The sequence below is a fragment of the Fusarium falciforme genome, chromosome 3 (genome assembly GCF_026873545.1).
Source record: "Fusarium falciforme chromosome 3, complete sequence".
In the NCBI taxonomy this organism is placed as follows: Eukaryota; Fungi; Ascomycota; class Sordariomycetes; order Hypocreales; family Nectriaceae; genus Fusarium; species Fusarium falciforme.
The window spans coordinates 4,275,190-4,292,629 of NC_070546.1; the positions used below are offsets into that span (position 1 = coordinate 4,275,190).

The following is a 17,440-nucleotide window of genomic DNA, read 5'->3' on the forward strand; positions in this document are numbered from 1 at the left end:
CTAACCCTCCACCCCCTTGCCAAGAGAATCGTAGCTGGAGATGATAATGGGGAATATGCTGTTAGACAAGAGCCATGAGATCACACCAGTGGCAACATTGAAAGGGAGCGCGATTCGGTATGGCAGTTGAAGAAAGTATGTGCTTTTCTGCTCGCCTTTTGGCTCTGATACTCGTAGTGTCTTCCTATGTCTTGAGAAGCCCTCCCATTCTTGGGCCGTATAGATGACTGTTAAGAGATTGTTGAGTGAGAATGTGATGACCGAAAAGATCATTTGCGGGAGGTTAGCGACAACCACGGCTGCTAGGATGCGATATCGGTATTTCGTCGAGGTTGGAACTGAGCGGTATGTCACAACGGCTGCTGCATCCACGGATCCAAATCCAATGGAGAAGGGATTGACTATGTTGTTGTCTTTAATCAAGTCGATGCTTAGGCCGAAGAAGATGATCATCCCCATCAACGATGTTCCGAGAATCGTGAGGGCATAAAACCATCTCCTAGTGCTGGCTGCGTCTGACCATCGGTGACATCTTCTTCCAGCCATGGCAGGATCGGGATCATCTGTCGGCTTGTTCTTAGGCCAGGATGGGGATTGGTTCGTCACAGCGGCTTTGGAGAGTAAGCAGAGACCCTCGGTGGTTGGACCGGGCTCGTTAAGAAATGATTGAATGGCGTCTCCCAGGGTGATGATTGGCCACCCCTTGACCCAAAACACCATCGTTGTAATGATTATCAGCTTGATCGAGTTGCAGATAATGATGACAATCACGATGGGTTGGTTGGTGTTGAGGGCCCAGTTTTCTTCAACCATCTCGCTGTGACAATACTTTACTAGGAGAGAACACGGTGCCCAACCCGAGGGTTCTTTGGCTAAGTAGGGGATATACTTGTAGCAAAGGCGACTGGGAGCGCTGGGAGGAGGGCTGGAACCGAAACACATCCTCGGTAGACGTTAGTAATATCGTCTGTGAGTTTGATTCATATTCATTTACCATTCATATGGCCTGTATACGCCCCGGGTAGTGTTCACGTGTTGCCCTGCAGCATACTCATAACCAAAAGCGAATGCTCCCTTTTCAGTCTCGTTGGTGGCCGTTATTATACCCCTTGATGATCTTGAGGTTACGAATGCTTTGTACACCAACATCAAGCCAGATGCCCTTATTATGCGCCATCTGCAAATCCTTGCGTGTCGGAGCCGTCAAGCACTGCATGCAATAGTTACTCCCACCGATGAGCAAGGTGGCGACGGCAGTTGACCCTGCTGTTCGGCAGTTACCAGTCCATAGAATGCTGATCCCATTGTAGAAAGAATCGAGTGTAGGGATCCAGATGGCGAGTATAATGTGAAGTATGAGGGATATGAGCGCGCCTAGAGCAAAGTATGATGCGCCAACGCGCCACCCGATGAAGCGTTTGGTTGTCGAGGAAGCTCCTTGCTCTGACCGAGTTTCGGTCTCAGGGGTTGGCTCTTGAAAATCATTCACATTCCTGTTGAGCAGGCCTGTCAAGTCGGTTAACTCGTGGGATTGTCCAGCAAAGTCGTCGCGGGACCCATCGTCGAGGTGGATGCTCATTGTAACGATGCCAGTTTTAAAATCTTGGTCGAGAGAGAACCGTAAGCAAGACGAATCGAGATTTGATACTGTCATGTCAGGGAAAAAGGCTGACCGTGTAGGGACCCTTTGAGAGACTGCACCAGTTGTACAGCGCTGGATATTTTTAGTAACGATGCTTTTAGGGGGGCGAGAGTAACTGCACTGATCTACAGGCTTCTGATCACGCTGTGAAAAGAGCCCTCTTGACTGGTCGCTCAGCTGCTGATTGCAATGCTTCCTTGGGAGAGCTGAAGGCAGGAAGAACGCCACGCTGGGCCAAGCACAGTTATGCCTTGCTCCGCCCTGTTCAGCCGTTGTTTGGTGGCCTCAAATACACAATGATGCAACAACATGCAGACAGAAGTTTCGTTGCATCTTGACGAAAATCGCGCACATTTTATTCTGCTTTTGTAGAAACATATTGTTGCTGAGAAGCACAAGCCATGAATATCTGGCCCTCCTCAGATGTTAACGTTATCAGCCCGACTTTTTCACTCTCCCTGCAAGCAGAGAGCTGTTGAGCCAGCACTTACATCCTATTCGACTTCATTATTTGCTACTGCGTTTCATGGCCCTCGTCTTTGCATATACCATCTTTACCCATAATGTGCTGCCTACCGGCAAATTTAAGGGCGCCTTCATCGCTCATATAGCCCTCACCATCGTCACTCTGGTGCTGATCCTTAGACTTTGTTGCTTTGCAATCGTAAAGCCAATCAGCACACATGCTACGGGACGACATTCTTTAGGTATCTCCAGTTCTCTATTGGGTTTTTGGGCATGTGAGTGCTCTTCTCATGTACCCCCTAGGAGCCATTGACTCTGACCACCTTGGCCCGACCAGGTTCTGCCTCTTGGACCTTTGCGAGTATGCGTCTATATTGGATCAGATGAATGTAGAGCGTACACTCCGCTATTACCCCGTGGGTACGTGTTGATACCTGTGTTCTTCATTCTTGTGATTAACGGCTTCTTTTGCAGACTATGCTGCTGTCAACGTTAATTAAACCACGGATGCCTGGTCTCGGTTTGGGAGGGATATCGCGGGTCCGGCCAGAGCTTTCTCTTACTTGACGGATGGCCTAATTTTCCTAATCTTGATACGCATCGGCTTGACCATGAACACTCCCCAGTCTGGACGCAAGGACCCGTGCAGCAGGATCATAAGAATCCTCCCATCAACAGTCCTCTTCACACTGCTAGTTCTGGGCCTCGCATACATCGGGTATGTGTGCGATTCCGTCAGCTCGAACCTCCGCAATAGCAACAACTATGGTCATCGTGATACGGCCTTTCGAATCGATGTAGCATGCTCTATTCTCGTACTCAGCCTTGCTTGCTCAGTCCTTATCTGCGTGGTGACCACCGCACTGAGGCGGCATCATGGGTTCTCTGTTCAAAAAGTAGGTTGCAGTACTCTTTGTGCATTCCGTTCTCAGCTCAACCTTGGTAGTTCTCGTTCAGCCTAGTTTTATGCGTCCAATGCTCTGCTTTATGGGTTGTCCGCACTGTTTTCTATACCACATTTGTCTGCATCAGCTACAGACGTTCACGGCTGGATTTGCTAGATGTTTGCCCTGACAGTCAGGGGGTGTCAAAGACGGGAAGCTCTTGCGGTCTGGTTTTGATGCCCGGCTGGTATCTTTATTTACTCAACGTTGTCTTTGTTACATGGCCAGCATATCTCATTCTACACCTGGTGATGACGGGATTTGATTCTGATGAAATGGGCGAGTTTTTTGTGAAGAAAGACGATGTTGAGTTTGATATAGTTAGTGTTGCTAGTTCGGATTATAGTTAGACCGGTGTTTCTTGCTACCCATCTCTTCATGATCGTTTGGCAGACATCACAGGGCGCTTGTGATGAGAGGGGCGTCGAATTCTCACCTAGGATCATCATCGCTGCCTCGCAAGGTTAGTAGAATATTTTGTTACATGGTTGCCAGACGTTCAACTTAGCTCGCATGAGTCTTCTACAGCCTCCACTTCAACATGCTCTTCAAGTTGCAAGGGGTCTATTCAAGCATCTGCTTGTTGCCGCTTCAGCTTGGCTGACATCAATCTACACCGAGCCCCTTGTTTATTGCGGCTGGTGGCGTGTTTAAGAGCCGGTATGGGTAATAACAACATTAATCCACGCCTGGCCTGGTCCGCCGCTGATGCTGGAGGGCGAGGATTTCTGATCAACAAAGCAACCATGTAAGAATTAAGCAAACTCAATGTAGTTCAAACCATCCAAGCTTAAATGACAGACTGCCCGATCACTGTTCTTTCCGACCCCGTCTCTTCAAACTACCTGAGATACACTCTTGTGGTTCCCCTCGAGATATGTGCGCCCAGAAGTATACCAACTCCAACCCTTTCATAGACCTGAGCCAATCCTCCCAATGGTCGAATCAACAACACGTAATGAACGACGTCGCCACTTTCGTCTGCCACTTTACTCTTGCCAACCACAATACATCGCCACGCGGCCGAGTCGAACGTGAACGTGCTGCAGTCAATGACAGCTCTTCTCGAGAGCTCGTCTTCATCAACCAAGAGTTGACTTGCTTCAGCGGTCAGTTGCCCGTCCCATTCCTCACCTTCCGATACGCTCTCAATAGGGTTCGTAGGATTTCCCGTCCAGCTGACTTGGCGGAAGGGAATATCCATGTACTGGATTTCCCCGGTACACGCCATCCAGGACCAGGAGGGAACAACCCCCCTGTCTCGATATGGTATACGGGACAGGCTATTCGGGGTCTTGGCTTGCCAAAGAAGGGTCCTCTCGAAGTAGCCCCAGATGACCCCGTAATCTGCCCCAGACTTGAAGGTCCGGGAGAGCCGTTTCTGCAAACCTAGAATCGCCTTGGATCGGTCGGTGGAGTTTGTGAGCTCAAGTGCGCAGTAGACTCGATACAGGTGCTGCACAAGTTGGATCCGCTCGTCCTTGTAGTACTGTAGCCCTAGATATGGGAAACTAGAGTCGCCGAGAAACTGCGATTGTGGACTGCAACGTATTAGTTACTGATGAGCGACCGTCCTGTGGCCACGGCCCTTCCATTAATATACTCACTTCTGTAGCCGAGCCAGGGTCTCGCAGTAAATGCCTTGTCCGCATTCCCAATAGGTCTGAGTTGATGTGAAATGTATGGTGCGACGAGAAAGTGCTCTTTCCTGGAGCACCCAACCACGACTATTCAGAACACTCTGCTCGACATGTCCCTGGAAGTCGTCGATTGCCTCGGCGAGATATAATACGGGCCCCTGAGAAAGATGGATAGTGACGCAAGCCCTTGAGACTCTGTCTCCGAGAAAGCCCTCTAGCGAGGACTGAGCGGAACTCGCAGCAATGGTACAATATGCCGAGCTGAAAACCTCTTCCATCTTGGCAGACTCTACCTCCCAGTCTGCTTCGTCTTCTTGAATGATGCAGAGGGAGTCGATCCAAAGATATGAAACACCAAGATCACGAGTAACTATCACCGCATCTTGAAAGCTTTTTGGCATTTCATCGAACGGGATGTCTTCCTTGCGATTGTCGAGGTTGTCAGCTGACGTGACAAATTTCTGCTCTTTTGAGAGCTTCCCCCAACAGTGGCTCAAAGCGATATACTTGTCCCTGATACTGTCCCCAGTCTCCACAAGTCGGAGGCAAGGGTTCTCAACGGTACCGACATGGAGGACTCTCGTAGGCATGCTGCCGACGTGTCCCTCGTGTCCCTGAACAGAGGTGCAGTTGTGGGTCGTATCGCATAAGTTTATCCATTCATTCAGAAGCTTGAATTGCTGTTGGCTACCGAGTTCGGGAAGAATCGGCAGGCCGAGCTGGGCGTATGATGGAGGATTGTCTCTAGAGACTAGAACGGGGTCAACATCCCTCACACCTGTTGACAACAAGCCAAACACCACGTACCTGTGTCAGAGTATATGGATATGACGGGAGCAGAACTTGGGAGGACTCGAAGTGCATGTGAGGAATCATCTCGGAACAGCCTCACTGGCTCTTCGGGCTTGGGCTTGACTTTTGAAAGACAGCGGAACAAGAAGTGACAGAGCGAGCACTCGTCCGAACCACTTCTCAGCTCTTCAATGCTGCGATGTAAGTCCAAGGTAGGTAGCTGAAAGCCCAAGGTGGCACAGTAATGGCAAACTCCGGACGCATCAGCCTTTAGGCGTAGGGAAGGCCAATCGAGATGTGAGATGATCGTGCGTGCGCTTTCGTTGTCTGTTACGTTTCGCCACTGGCCATGAAGCAAACTCGTGCGCTGATTCAATTAGCCAAATGCAAGGCCTAATGAAGAAAGTTGAGCTCTTTCTACACTTACCGGCTATGTGGTGTTAGCAACTTCAGTCAATATGAGCTGAAGGTTCGACTTGCATTCTTCAAGCCTCAAGGAGGCTCTTGTCAGCCACCGTCGAAGTCGAAGGGCACTTGGAATGACATTTACTTACATACTGTGTATTGATAGTCAGTGAGAGAGCTTAAAATATTTGGCAGGGAATTGGACAGACTTCTCTGGAAGGATGTGGCATGTCATCCTCTGCAATGAAGTCTGACCCGCCCCTCTGCTTCGCCAGTTCCTCGAGCTCAGAATTGAATAGATATTGGTGGTTACCTGAAGAGTTGCGCCGGATGGTATCGAGTTCAGGAAAAACGCCCTCGGCATCGGCACGTTCTTCCATATCAGGGACTAGAAGCCGTTTGACGATCAACCGGACCAAGTCACGAAGCGCCGAAACACCTTGGAGATCTTTGGCCAAAATCTTGTCGAGCCAGTTTCGAGCAACTGGATGTATTTTTGGCTTCCCATCTGTGTCATTCTGCCAGAATCTGTCAATGTCGGGATTGTTGAGGAGTGTGTTGCGGAACGAGGCAAGACCACTCCGACCATAGAGCAACCAAATGGTGAACTCCAGGAAGACGCATCCTAGGCTCCATATGTCATACTTCCGTGAGACGACGATATTGCCTCGGTTAGCGGACATCTCGGGCGGCTCATAGATCCTGCTCCCGTGTCGAGTAGTTGTAGCTTTGGTTCGGTCTCGGGTATATTCAGGGTGATACTTTGCGAGACCAACGTCGGCAAGCACCAGAGTCCTCTCATTTCCGGATGTGAAGCAAAGTATGTTGTCTGGCTTGAGATCACCATGGCGAGTGTGATCCTTGTGTAGCTCCCTGAGGCCATCGGAAAGGCCCACCATCTGCTCAATAGCCCAAGAGACGAGGCCTTCATTAAGACTGGCTGAGTAGTTTCGCCAAAAGTCTCGAAGACTGCCCTCCTGTGCCCACGGGAACACGAAGCACCTGTCAGGCCCCTTTCTGTACGCAGCAACCGCCTTGATCAGATGGCGGTGGCCCAGATTCTTCATCTTCTCAAGAGTCTCACTCTCTTTAGTGTAGAACTTTTCGACGTCAGTGACCGCTGAGCCTTGGTTGTTCAGCGTCTTCACGGCAACTGCGATATGTCGCCCGGTCCCTTCATCCTGGTAAAGTGATGTCAAAGAACTTCCTTGGAGTGACGTGGTGGAGGGGATTACTTTAATCAAACTCTGATACTTGTGATGTCCATTGTGGAGGCCACGCTTCCTGATCGTACCAAAGTGCCCCTCGCCCGAGGACGTGTCAGAACCCTGTGTGCGCATGTAAGGGAGGGGAGACCGGCTATATAAGACATGGGCGAACTTGTTCCGTGCGAAAACTGGAGCTAGGAAAATCCACTGCTTCTCAAGGAAGTCTTCAAGTTCGGGTTCAGTCCAGCTCGAAAAGCAGGTGAGGCTTTGCCTCTCTGCATACGTCGAGGTGTCGTGGGCGCGCCACCTATGAACCGATACGCTGGAGCCATCTTCGGACTCCCTCATGATCACTGGAAGGTCTTCGTCTGTGAAACCAGTTGTTTGAAGGTCCCGGATGTACTTGATAGTGTCGGAGTAAATGAGGAGTAGGAACACCTTCTTGGCCTTCCCTACGACGTACTCCGTCAATGCTAGAATATCTTCAGGTTTGGTTAGTTCTTCATTCAATGTTAGTTCAACCTTGTCCCTCTCAGTCAATGACTGTATATTGTCTTGGGGAACAAAAGTGTCATAAATCTTCTGGTCGGAATCATCGCGAAATCGGTTGACCCGACGGCTCAAGATGCTGCTGACAGAGATAGGCCCTTCGTGCTGGCGGGTATTGGCTGCCATTGAGTCCACCAAGCGGCAGAAATGCTCACTATACGAGATACGCAGAATTGAGTCGAGGCAACAGAAGTGTTCCGAGTCTTGTGAAATGGATCAGGCAATCAATGTTGCAAGGATCGAAGGCGACGGAAGAAATGAGAGAAGGATAGTGTGCGTGCGCTATTCGCATCTTCCTAAATTGTTTATAATCAGATCATAATGCCAACTCGTCAGCCTCACTGACCATTTTGTCTGTAGGCATGCCTGCAGCACTGCCTACCATCCCCACCCATACCGAACACTTCTTTTTCAGCTCGAGGTGCTTGTAGTGGCCTTCTGAAGCGAGGTCGCTGGACATGACCACATGCCCACCCTTCTACACGAATCAGCAAATGCAAAGAGACAAGAACCGCATGCCAAGTCAGCTCCGCCCCTCCGCCCCTCCGCCCCTCCGTGCACGAATCTGCAGACACTGGTGACCAAGATGTGATCAATCGTCAGCAGGCTGCAGGTGAGGCATGATCAGTTAGGGCGAAGTGGGCAAGCCGAGTCCGCCAACGACGATGCCACGGCGCCGGCTGATGCTGCCGCACTCAGGAAGTTGCCTCTGCTCTCTTAGTTCATTCAACACCGTCACGCAGAAAGTTGGTTCTCGTACTTCATTAAACAGTCTATTGTACAGGCTACGTAGTATACAAAGTGTCGTTGCCATCGCATCCAAGTCCCAGGCTCTCCAAATATCGCTGCCAAAAGAAGGATAAACAAAACCATACTTTCAGCTCCAAGGCATAGGCATGAAAAACTAACATTTCAAAGTCAGCATGCAGAGCAGTCACCATATTTTAATTATACCTTACGTTATGCCAGTACTCCGACTGGTGATTCTAGATTTTGAACGATATGTGGCCTGACGCGTACAATGTAGACGTCGTTCCTCATCTCGAGACTCTCCATCTCGAACTTGTTTCTTTGGCAGAACATTTGGAGAGTCTTGATGAGGTCTTCTGGATTTCTGATGCAATCCGACGGAATTTTTCGTTCTATGACGTTGTCCATTGAGTTGGGTTGAGTTGGGAGGTTTGTAGCGAGAGGAAGACGAGACAAAGTTGGAGGAAAGCAGAAACTGGCGGTGATGAAGTGTTGAGTGAGAGAAGAAAAACACAGATGCGGGAGAATGGGGGATGACGAGAGCCTTGTTTCTAAGACGGCCACGGGCTTTTCAGGTGCCCGACCCCTTCCCCCAGCTTCGCCCCCAAAAGGTGATTACCAGAGCCTGATGGTTGGTAGGTCATTGCCACACTGCTCGAAGCGAGCTGACAAGTGTGGTTTCACTTCTTCAGCACGCCACCTGCTGGGTCTTCCACCTCTAAGCGCCAGCCTGTCTGTCTCGCTACCCTTGTGCCGTCCTGCATGCACATCGCCTCGACCCGTGGCCGCCCAGCTTCCGGGCGAGTCTTGGCTGGACATTGTTGCTCTACTTGAGAATATGGCAGCCTGATTCCTTTTGGTTGTCATCATAAGGCGGGCGATCCGACCAACCTTGCCACTTGTCCGATAACTAAACTCAGACACAACGATCTCCGCTCCTTGTACGTCAAACGTAGAATATTTAGACCACGTTCCGTTGCCCCCGGAGGATGTGTCGTAGAGAATTGACTTGGGAACTGTAGACGACTCGATGAATGCCCGAGGTCATGGAGGGTGAGGGACAACCCATGTCAAGTGTCTCAGCTGAGGTGCTGGTTCCCCAGCCATACCCCCCTCCGCACCCATTATTTGCACTTTAAGCAACCATCATTGTAAATACGGGCTACTGCCAAGGCTGTCGAAAGCCCTGTATTCAGGCCAAGATGTGCGATGAGCCATTAATCAACCACTCAGAACACACGGTGCAGAGCCTGATTTCAATTTTTTTCGGCGACCCATGGCTACTGTCTGCGGCGGTCACAGCAATTGGCGGCTACAGACTCAGCTCTACTGCGAGAGATTGGGGGCTGATCTCTCAAGGCTGAGTGGATATTGCAAGAAATGCTTCAGTCTTCTTTAATTGGCACTGGGCTCCTGAGTTTCTGAGGCTCTGCTACCTGTGAAATTCGGCTCGACCTTTTTATGTCTTTACGTTTATACTTCTAGCCTTTCAAGACTGATTACATTTTCCAAGTTACGTTCACTGAAGTAACTCGGGACAATCTTTGCTCTCTTTTCAATGTCGACGCTTGAGGTGAGGCTACAGTCAAGGAGAATCCCAATATGCTTTTGTCAAGGCTAATGATATACCGCCACCAGGAACACCGTTTGACGGTGTCTCCAGCGCAGACGCGCCCCACGAGCTCTCATACCATTGATTCGGGCATTTTGACTGATACTGGGTCAACAAACTCCGGTTTGCGACGTGTGAACTCAATGGTTGGGAAGCAAATTCGTTCCAAACTCCTACCAGACGACAAGGACCCCGAACATCCGCCTCGGTTCCTCCCACTTGGTGACCTAGAGTCTATCATGTGTGAAGGAGCCGTGGACGAGATAATAGCTGACGCTTTGCAACTTACCAAAACTGACGCCATCGAGATAAAGAAGAAGATATGCGGGAAAAGATCTGAACCAAGACGAATCAGGATACTTGCGACACTCATTCTCATTGAGAAGGTCAAGCACATACGACGATTCTTGGACCACAACGTGTGGGATGACAATCTGCCCCTGTTTCCTGATTTTAGTGAGGCAGTCTTTCAGGGTTGGAAGCCAGGCCACGTCGAGAGCTTCTGTCACAGGCAGTATGTGGTGCTTGCCCCTATCTTCGACTTCACAACCATGGAGCACAACAAATTCGGATTGAACCATCGTATGCCTTTTCTGGAACGCCTTGTGTGGGAATGCAGAGGCGCTCACGGAACGATATCCAAGGTCAGGATTCATAAAGACCACCAGTTCTGGGACCCCAACTCGGTAAGGCGGCTCATCAAGGAGAGATGTAAACAGGCTGACTCCGTGTAGGCTCCTAAGCATGATAGAACCTGCTTTGCTATCAAGAAATTTCAGGATCCTATCAAATTCGAGCAGGAGAGACAGGCATTGGAGCGGTTCAGCTTGCCCAACAAGGGACACGATCACCTTGTTCGGCTTCTGCTGTCATATGAACGAGGAGATGAATTCTTCATGATTTTCCCTTGGGCTCAAGGAAACCTGGCTGAGTTCTGGAAGAAAAACCCGAGCAATCCCGCATCGCGACACGACTCATCTTGGTTCCTCCAGCAATGCCTGGGCCTGGCTGGTGGTCTACGCAAGGTTCACAACGACAACTCTTGGCTACTAAGGCATGGCTCAAATGGAGACGCATCTCAGTCTGATTTCCGAAACCAAGGCCGTCATGGAGACATCAAGCCCGAGAATATACTCTTCTTTCCAGAAACGGAGACAGCACGGGGGCGCCTCGTCGTTGCTGACTTTACATTAATGCGGTTCCATTCCATGGACACCGTGAACCACACTGAAGCGGGCAAAGTGGGCTTTTCCGAGACATATTATCCCCCAGAAGTGGACACTGGGCCGGGGACGATTGTCAGTCAAAAATATGATATCTGGACCTTGGGCTGCGTCTACTTGGAGTTCATCACTTGGTATCTCATCGGATACGATGCGATCCGAGAGGACTACTTCACGGACCCCGAGGGGAAACGTTTGGAGAGCTTCACTCTACTCAGATCAAAGAACGACAAGAAGCATGGTGTGCCCACTAACCGATTTTTCACCCAAGCTGACGGGTCTGGGGCCAAGGTAAAGGACTCGGTCAAAGAGGCAAGTAGAAGTAGACTCTAGACTTTTGAGTATTGGGCTAACTATTACCAGTGGATCAGGATGCTTCATGCAATTCGACATTGCTCTGAGGCCATGGATGATTTCCTGGACCTTGTTGAGGAGCATATGCTGGTTGCAGTGCCCGACGGCCGATGGCCGATGGATAGGGTGTGCACCGAGTTGGCTAAGATTTTAGAGCGCTGTGAAGACAACGATGTGTATTGGCACTGGGAGAAGTCCAGACCCATTCACAGCGATGACAACTTTCCTCCCGAGTTCAACGAGCAGGTATATTTGTCCTTCACTATCGGGCTAACCATCTGCTAACATCCGTTCAGTCTACGCAATATAGTAGGGTTTCCAAGACGACCTATTCTGCTTCTACCTCCTCTTTAGACAGTCGATTAAAGCCAGATCTCAATGTCATCGAGGGGGTCTTCGCCGATGTGATATCAACAAGGCACCCACCACAGCCATCAAGATTGGGCGACCAACCAACCAGCGAAGTCAAAAGCAAGGCGGGCCAGCATCTTTTACCGCCTGATACTTGGTATCCTTCTAAAAGGACGGCACCGAGTAACCACAGTTTGAGGTCCGACTCGTCCAGATCGTTGGACCCTAATGATATTTCACCGGGAGATTCGCAGTTGAGCCCAGATGCAGACCCCCAAACGCCTCAGATCACTCCTGCAACTTCTTGTCGTCCAGACTCATCAGATGAAGCATTCTTCCGCACAACCGATAAGGAAAAGGTTGTTGACCCCGAGGATCAGGATGAAGTGGATCTGCCAAATGCGGAGGGTAAGCATCCCGATGATTCTTACCAGATTTGTCGACAGTCACGGCGAGACAGTAATGAAGGCATTGGTAGCGCTCAGAGGATCGACTGCAATAACCATATCAGAGCGGAAAGTGAATATGGAAAGCTAGAGGTGAGGGATCAGCTTGTATCAGATGACCCAGGTGACAACAGGGGATTGTCGTTGCGGCAACGCGTGAGACTGCTTCTCAAAGGGCGCAATGAGGGCGCCAGGTATAGAGTTAGTAGGGCATTCAAAAGGCTTTGGACCAAGATTTCTAGGTAGCTCGAGCATGCCATAGAGGTTAGGACAGAACTCAAGGATGATAGGCAAGCTTGACATTTGAATCCCTTACTGTTCATGAGCGGCGGCAATTATATATCACTAGGTAATCTCCACCACAGCGCTCTCAGCATCCTCCCACCAGGCAGGCGTCTCCTTCCAAGAAAAGTGATTGTTCTGGCTCATGAGTCCAATCCGCTCATAGGTACGTCTCCTCTCAACGTCCCCTTCTCGAAGTCTCAGAATCAGGGAGAAAACAGTGACCAAGCCGGGATACTTGGAGCTCTCGGTGCTCATGGCGCCGATCATGAGGCAGTAGACCGGTCGTCTTGCGATATAGAGACCTGGTTCCCCTCGCACATCCGGGCTCAAACGTTGCTTGATCGTGTTCCGCTCGCAAAAGAAGTCATCCCTCAGTACCGCAGAGACGAGTTGTCCGGAGATGATAAGTGTGCCAGAGGAGACTCGCCCAAACGCGTCATGTTCTCCGAGAGGGGTATAGCCCTTGCTCTTGACTGTACATCGGACTATCCTGAATGCATCGTTGTGCTCTGCCAGGTCCCTACCATTTGGCCACACAGTGATCCATTCGCCGTGGCTGCTCAGATCAGCGGTGTAGTTCCAGGAAACCCAAATGTTCTCGACCGAGGTCCAAGACCACCTTGGGGGCTTTGGGGTTGAGGATGGGCGGCACGCGTCTTTGCCCATGCTCATCCACCCTACCATCCAGGGCAGCTCCCTCTCCCACAGGCCAGCAAGGTATCTCCCCGTGTCGCTGCACTCTAGATTCTGGGCAAGGCCAGAGAGGGATGGAAGGCGATCGGCGTCGAAACTGAGCTGCATGAGGGAGAAACGCCGCATCAGGGCGGCCCAGTCACGGCGAAATTCTGGCCCATGTCTTGGTTGGTTCATCATGTTGGCAAACCTGACTTTGGGGCTCTTCTCCCAGTCCCAAGGGGCCAGAAACTCCCGAGAAGCAGCGCACTCGCAGTCGCACAAGGTATTGCACTCCCAGATCAGCTCTGTCTCGCCGTAGTGGACCACGCGCTGAGAGAGCAGCCGCTCTTGAAACGTCCATGCCCGTGAAAAGAGAGGGAAATCCGAATTTTTACTGTCCGATCCCGCTATTTCGTAGTGCATGATGCTCTCCCTTGCCATGATATCGTAGGCCTGGCCCTGGTGGCTGATGGAGCCGACCTTTGTGGACAGATACTTACTGGGACGTGTTGAGAAACACCCTTCGGAACTGTCACGGGAGTGAGCCACGGATATCGTCAAGTATGAGTTTCTGTAAACATCTCTCATGCGGGAGCACTCCTTCTCCCAGTCATCCTTGTCCTGTTGGATGATGCACAGTGAGTCAATCCACAGGTACCGTATTCCGAGCTCATGGCAGATAGCGATAGCGTCTCGGAAAGACTTGGGTAAGGCTTCGATTCGAATTCCTTGCATGCGGTCGTCCTTGGTCGCGTTTATTGTCTTAGCTGCAGCTGGAAGGCCTTTGGGGCCCCAGCAATGACTCAGGGCGACGTACAAATCTGCCTCTCCTCCGTGTGTCTCGTACAACTTAACATGGCCATGCTCACCAGCCCGCAGGTCGAGAAGGCGGGTCGGCAGTCTGGAGGAGGAGGATGGGGGAGCACACGCTGAGTGCTGAGCACACTCTGAGATCCAATGCCGTATGAGATCAAAGCATTGGCTTGAATTGGACTCGGCCGCAATGCTCCTTGCGGCGCCGATGATGGGCTCAGGGCCTGGCTGACCTAGAAATGTTAGGCCACAGTCAAACATAAGCCGCGGAGGGACTCACTGAGCTCAGTAAAGATCTGAAACTGAGCACATCGATATGTGTCATTGAGTGTCACCTGTGAAGCAAAGAATCTCGGTGTTTTGCTGCAGGCATTGAAGCGGAAGTTCAGCGAGTTCCACTGCAGCTGCAAGCTTGAACGGATCCCTGCCAAGCTGTCGCATACAGCAGCGCACACGCTGCATTCTCGAGCTGAGGCCTGGAAAAGACTGTTTTCTGCGTTTAATGTGTACGGAAATCGTCTGCGGGTGATGTTGCGGCAGAGGTTGCAATGCTGTACGACTCCCGCCTCGCACCGCTGGTCGTAAAGCTTCAGCTCATACTGTTGCGAGGCTGGGTCTTCTTCTAGCTTCATGGGCTCCCCGGCCGTGGGCTCCATCATTGTGGCTGCTAGCGGGAGTGATGCTTGTAGGAATGTATCAAGAGATGGGAGCAGTCCCGAGTGAGAGTTTATAGGCAAGAGAGTGCCATCAGGCCGTCGAGGTGAAGAGCTGAAAGCAGTTGACCCAATCATCGTCAGGTTACCCGACCAGTAGCATAACGAATCCGCAAACAGTAAGCGAGCCACATTGACTCTTGGCCAACTCAAGGTGGAGATCCCTGTTATACTGCAGCGAGGGGGCCATCCTGGGAAGCCTTCCCCTCAATATCAGACTAGCAGGTGCGGGATTTTTATGTCAACAAAGTCTTTATCTATTCCACCGATTTACGAGGCCATCACAGGCCAAAATTTCCTGTCAAATTGGTACTCTCTGGCCGATGTATTAATGTCCCCACCCCAAGGCAAGAAACCGGGATGTAACTATCGCGTGGCTGACGGTCTCTCACGAACTTGTCATTGCAGATACTAGTAATGTAACTATCGTATACCTAGAAGAGGGTGCCGGAATAATACTTCAACGGCATCATACTCTCTCTCTGAAAAGATCTCATCAAGGCCCTACTATTCCAGGTTATTCAAGAGGCCGTCTCCCATAAGTCGAGTATCTAAACCAGTTAGCAAGTATAAAGCTATTCAAGTCATGCAACACTTACATCGACCAATATGTATGAATCCTCTTATCAGCTAACTCCTTCCTGACCGTTGCGAGATGGACAATCACCTCCTCATGGGTCCACCCAAGCACCCTAGTAAATGCAGCCATGACAAGCGCCTCAAGGCCCTGGTACGCATCCATGTTGGCGTTGCTCCACTGGCCGAGCTCCTTGTACTTCTTCTCCCGCGGCCAAGGCCCACTCGGCCACTTGAAGGTAGTCTCGACAATGTCCACAAAGCCCGTGTCCCGCAGAATATCCTTGTTCTTCCTATTGTCCTGGAACCTGCGGCCGATCTTTATGGACGCCTCGTCCAGGAGCCTGACGAGCCGCGAGAGCTCATGGTGCTCCGTGAGAGTGCCGTCGTCGGATTTGTTCTTGAGGTCGATCTCCACGAGCTCGACGTAGCCGCCGGGGGCGAGGTTGCTAGCTGACTCAGAGAGGGTGTTCACGGTGGTGGCTGCGCCAAGGGCTTACTCGTAGATTTTGCGAATGTATTCTGGCCAACTCTTGATGCTGAAGGTCATCATCCTACTATGGATGTAGTCAAAAGGCTGAGAGAACGACCACGGCTCTTCAATATCGTCGACGAAGAACTCGACATTTGGAGGGACGCTACGAATCTGTCAGCTTCGTCCGTGATACCAGGGCAACAGTTATAAAATTCAACCATACAAGCTGGGTTGAATCGGGGAGAGGTCAACGCCAATGACCTGAGCTTCGGGATGCTCATCGCCAAAGTCCACGGCCCAGATTCCTGTGCCCGTACCAACATCAAGGACCCGCTTGACTTTGGAGTCGGGGTCGTTGGGTGGTGCTAGGCCCAGTCGGCCATCTAGGGTGAGGATGAACAGATGATGTTGCAAATCTGGCTTCAATAAGTGTTTGCGCATTACGAATCTGGAGGGCGGTTGGAAATCACCTAGTCTCTCACACTCAAGATCGTCGTTAGGCATGTTGTATTCTAGACGGCGAATCAGAACCCAGTCGATGAGGTCAACAGCGAAGGTAGCCTTACTGCCGTCTTTGTATTGGTGGTAGGTTCTCCCATTTTCCTGTCGATAGCTAAGGATAGAGCTCCTTAGACTTGACGATGACGAAGCAAAGTCCTATTTGATGAACCATATCAGACCACGGGCTCTCTCAACGGGAAAAGAGGGACAAGTTGGAATCCGTACCGTGCCGAGCGAAGACTCGAGATCATCGCCCACCTGTAACAAGTTGGTCAATGCTCTACATGACTAATATGAGCTACAAACCTCGTCGTCAGGCTCAATGATGGGCTCCGGGTTGACGGTTGTGTTACACATGGTTCAAACAGAGCTTCCTCTCTTAATCGCGCAATGTGTGGAATGTCAAAAGACAGTTACCCCTCTTTCTTTCTTCTGGGGCACAGCTCGGTTTTAAGAGAGTTCAGACCCCCTGTTCAAAGATTTGTTGTCCTGCACAGTCAAACCAACAGGCCAAGATGCAGGTGGCCAAGCGAACCCGACATATCATACGACAGGGAACCACTCGGGGTTGGCGGGGTTCTTTTCCCGTTGGGGACTCGTTAAAACGAAGTGGGAGCTATAGTAGGAAATCAATCACGGTAATGCTAGTTGAAAGAGGGTTGCGGTTACATAATTACACAGAATTGAATTTGTGATGCCATCCGAGCTATCTTGTAGTGGTTGCCCGGTAAGATGATTGACCCCATGAGTCCCGGTGGCGAGTTCTCGTGCGCCATGCTGTAGATATTGTTCTCGACCGCAATTACAACATGATACATGGCGTGTCAGAAGTACGTGGATTAGGGTAGAACGGGACTTTCCAGTCGGCGTCATCAACATTTGAGTCCAACCGATGCAGTCTTGAGTGTATTTTTCAACTTTGACTGAATGGCTCCTTGCCCTTGGTGATCGGAGATATTTGTGTTCTGGCGATGGAATGACTGAGTCCTAAATTGCCAGTGGCAATTACGCCCCAGTTGTT

The 17,440-nt window shown here is 50.7% G+C and overlaps 5 protein-coding genes across 5 annotated transcripts; 1 reads left to right on the forward strand and 4 right to left on the reverse strand.

Moving 5' to 3' along the window:
• On the reverse strand, positions 1-1,579 carry NCS54_00455400 (Hypothetical protein; the record flags this gene model as incomplete). Its single annotated transcript, XM_053150084.1, has 2 exons — positions 1-943; positions 1,107-1,579. The coding sequence occupies 2 exons, from the start codon at positions 1,577-1,579 to the stop codon at positions 1-3; spliced, it is 1,416 nt and encodes a 471-aa protein (XP_053006059.1).
• A 2,313-nt stretch (positions 1,580-3,892) lies between these two features.
• NCS54_00455500 (Protein kinase domain-containing protein) lies at positions 3,893-7,771 on the reverse strand (the record flags this gene model as incomplete). Its single annotated transcript, XM_053150085.1, has 7 exons — positions 3,893-4,592; positions 4,659-5,442; positions 5,499-5,850; positions 5,911-5,913; positions 6,038-6,040; positions 6,098-7,069; positions 7,124-7,771. 7 exons carry the CDS (start codon positions 7,769-7,771, stop codon positions 3,893-3,895), a joined length of 3,462 nt encoding a protein of 1,153 aa, XP_053006060.1.
• A 2,161-nt stretch (positions 7,772-9,932) lies between these two features.
• On the forward strand, positions 9,933-12,398 carry NCS54_00455600 (Protein kinase domain-containing protein; the record flags this gene model as incomplete). The annotated part of the gene is made up of 6 exons (XM_053150086.1): positions 9,933-9,968; positions 10,034-10,693; positions 10,742-11,542; positions 11,594-11,830; positions 11,881-12,343; positions 12,382-12,398. The coding sequence occupies exons 1-6, from the start codon at positions 9,954-9,956 to the stop codon at positions 12,396-12,398; spliced, it is 2,193 nt and encodes a 730-aa protein (XP_053006061.1). The 5' UTR covers positions 9,933-9,953.
• Positions 12,399-12,726: 328 nt separating this feature from the next.
• NCS54_00455700 (HET domain-containing protein) lies at positions 12,727-14,813 on the reverse strand (the record flags this gene model as incomplete). The annotated part of the gene is made up of 2 exons (XM_053150087.1): positions 12,727-14,387; positions 14,435-14,813. The coding sequence occupies 2 exons, from the start codon at positions 14,811-14,813 to the stop codon at positions 12,727-12,729; spliced, it is 2,040 nt and encodes a 679-aa protein (XP_053006062.1).
• Positions 14,814-15,384: 571 nt separating this feature from the next.
• NCS54_00455800 (Hypothetical protein) lies at positions 15,385-16,776 on the reverse strand (the record flags this gene model as incomplete). Its single annotated transcript, XM_053150088.1, has 6 exons — positions 15,385-15,418; positions 15,467-15,892; positions 15,944-16,081; positions 16,142-16,575; positions 16,645-16,677; positions 16,726-16,776. The coding sequence occupies 6 exons, from the start codon at positions 16,774-16,776 to the stop codon at positions 15,385-15,387; spliced, it is 1,116 nt and encodes a 371-aa protein (XP_053006063.1).
• Between the last annotated feature and the right edge of the window lie 664 nt (positions 16,777-17,440).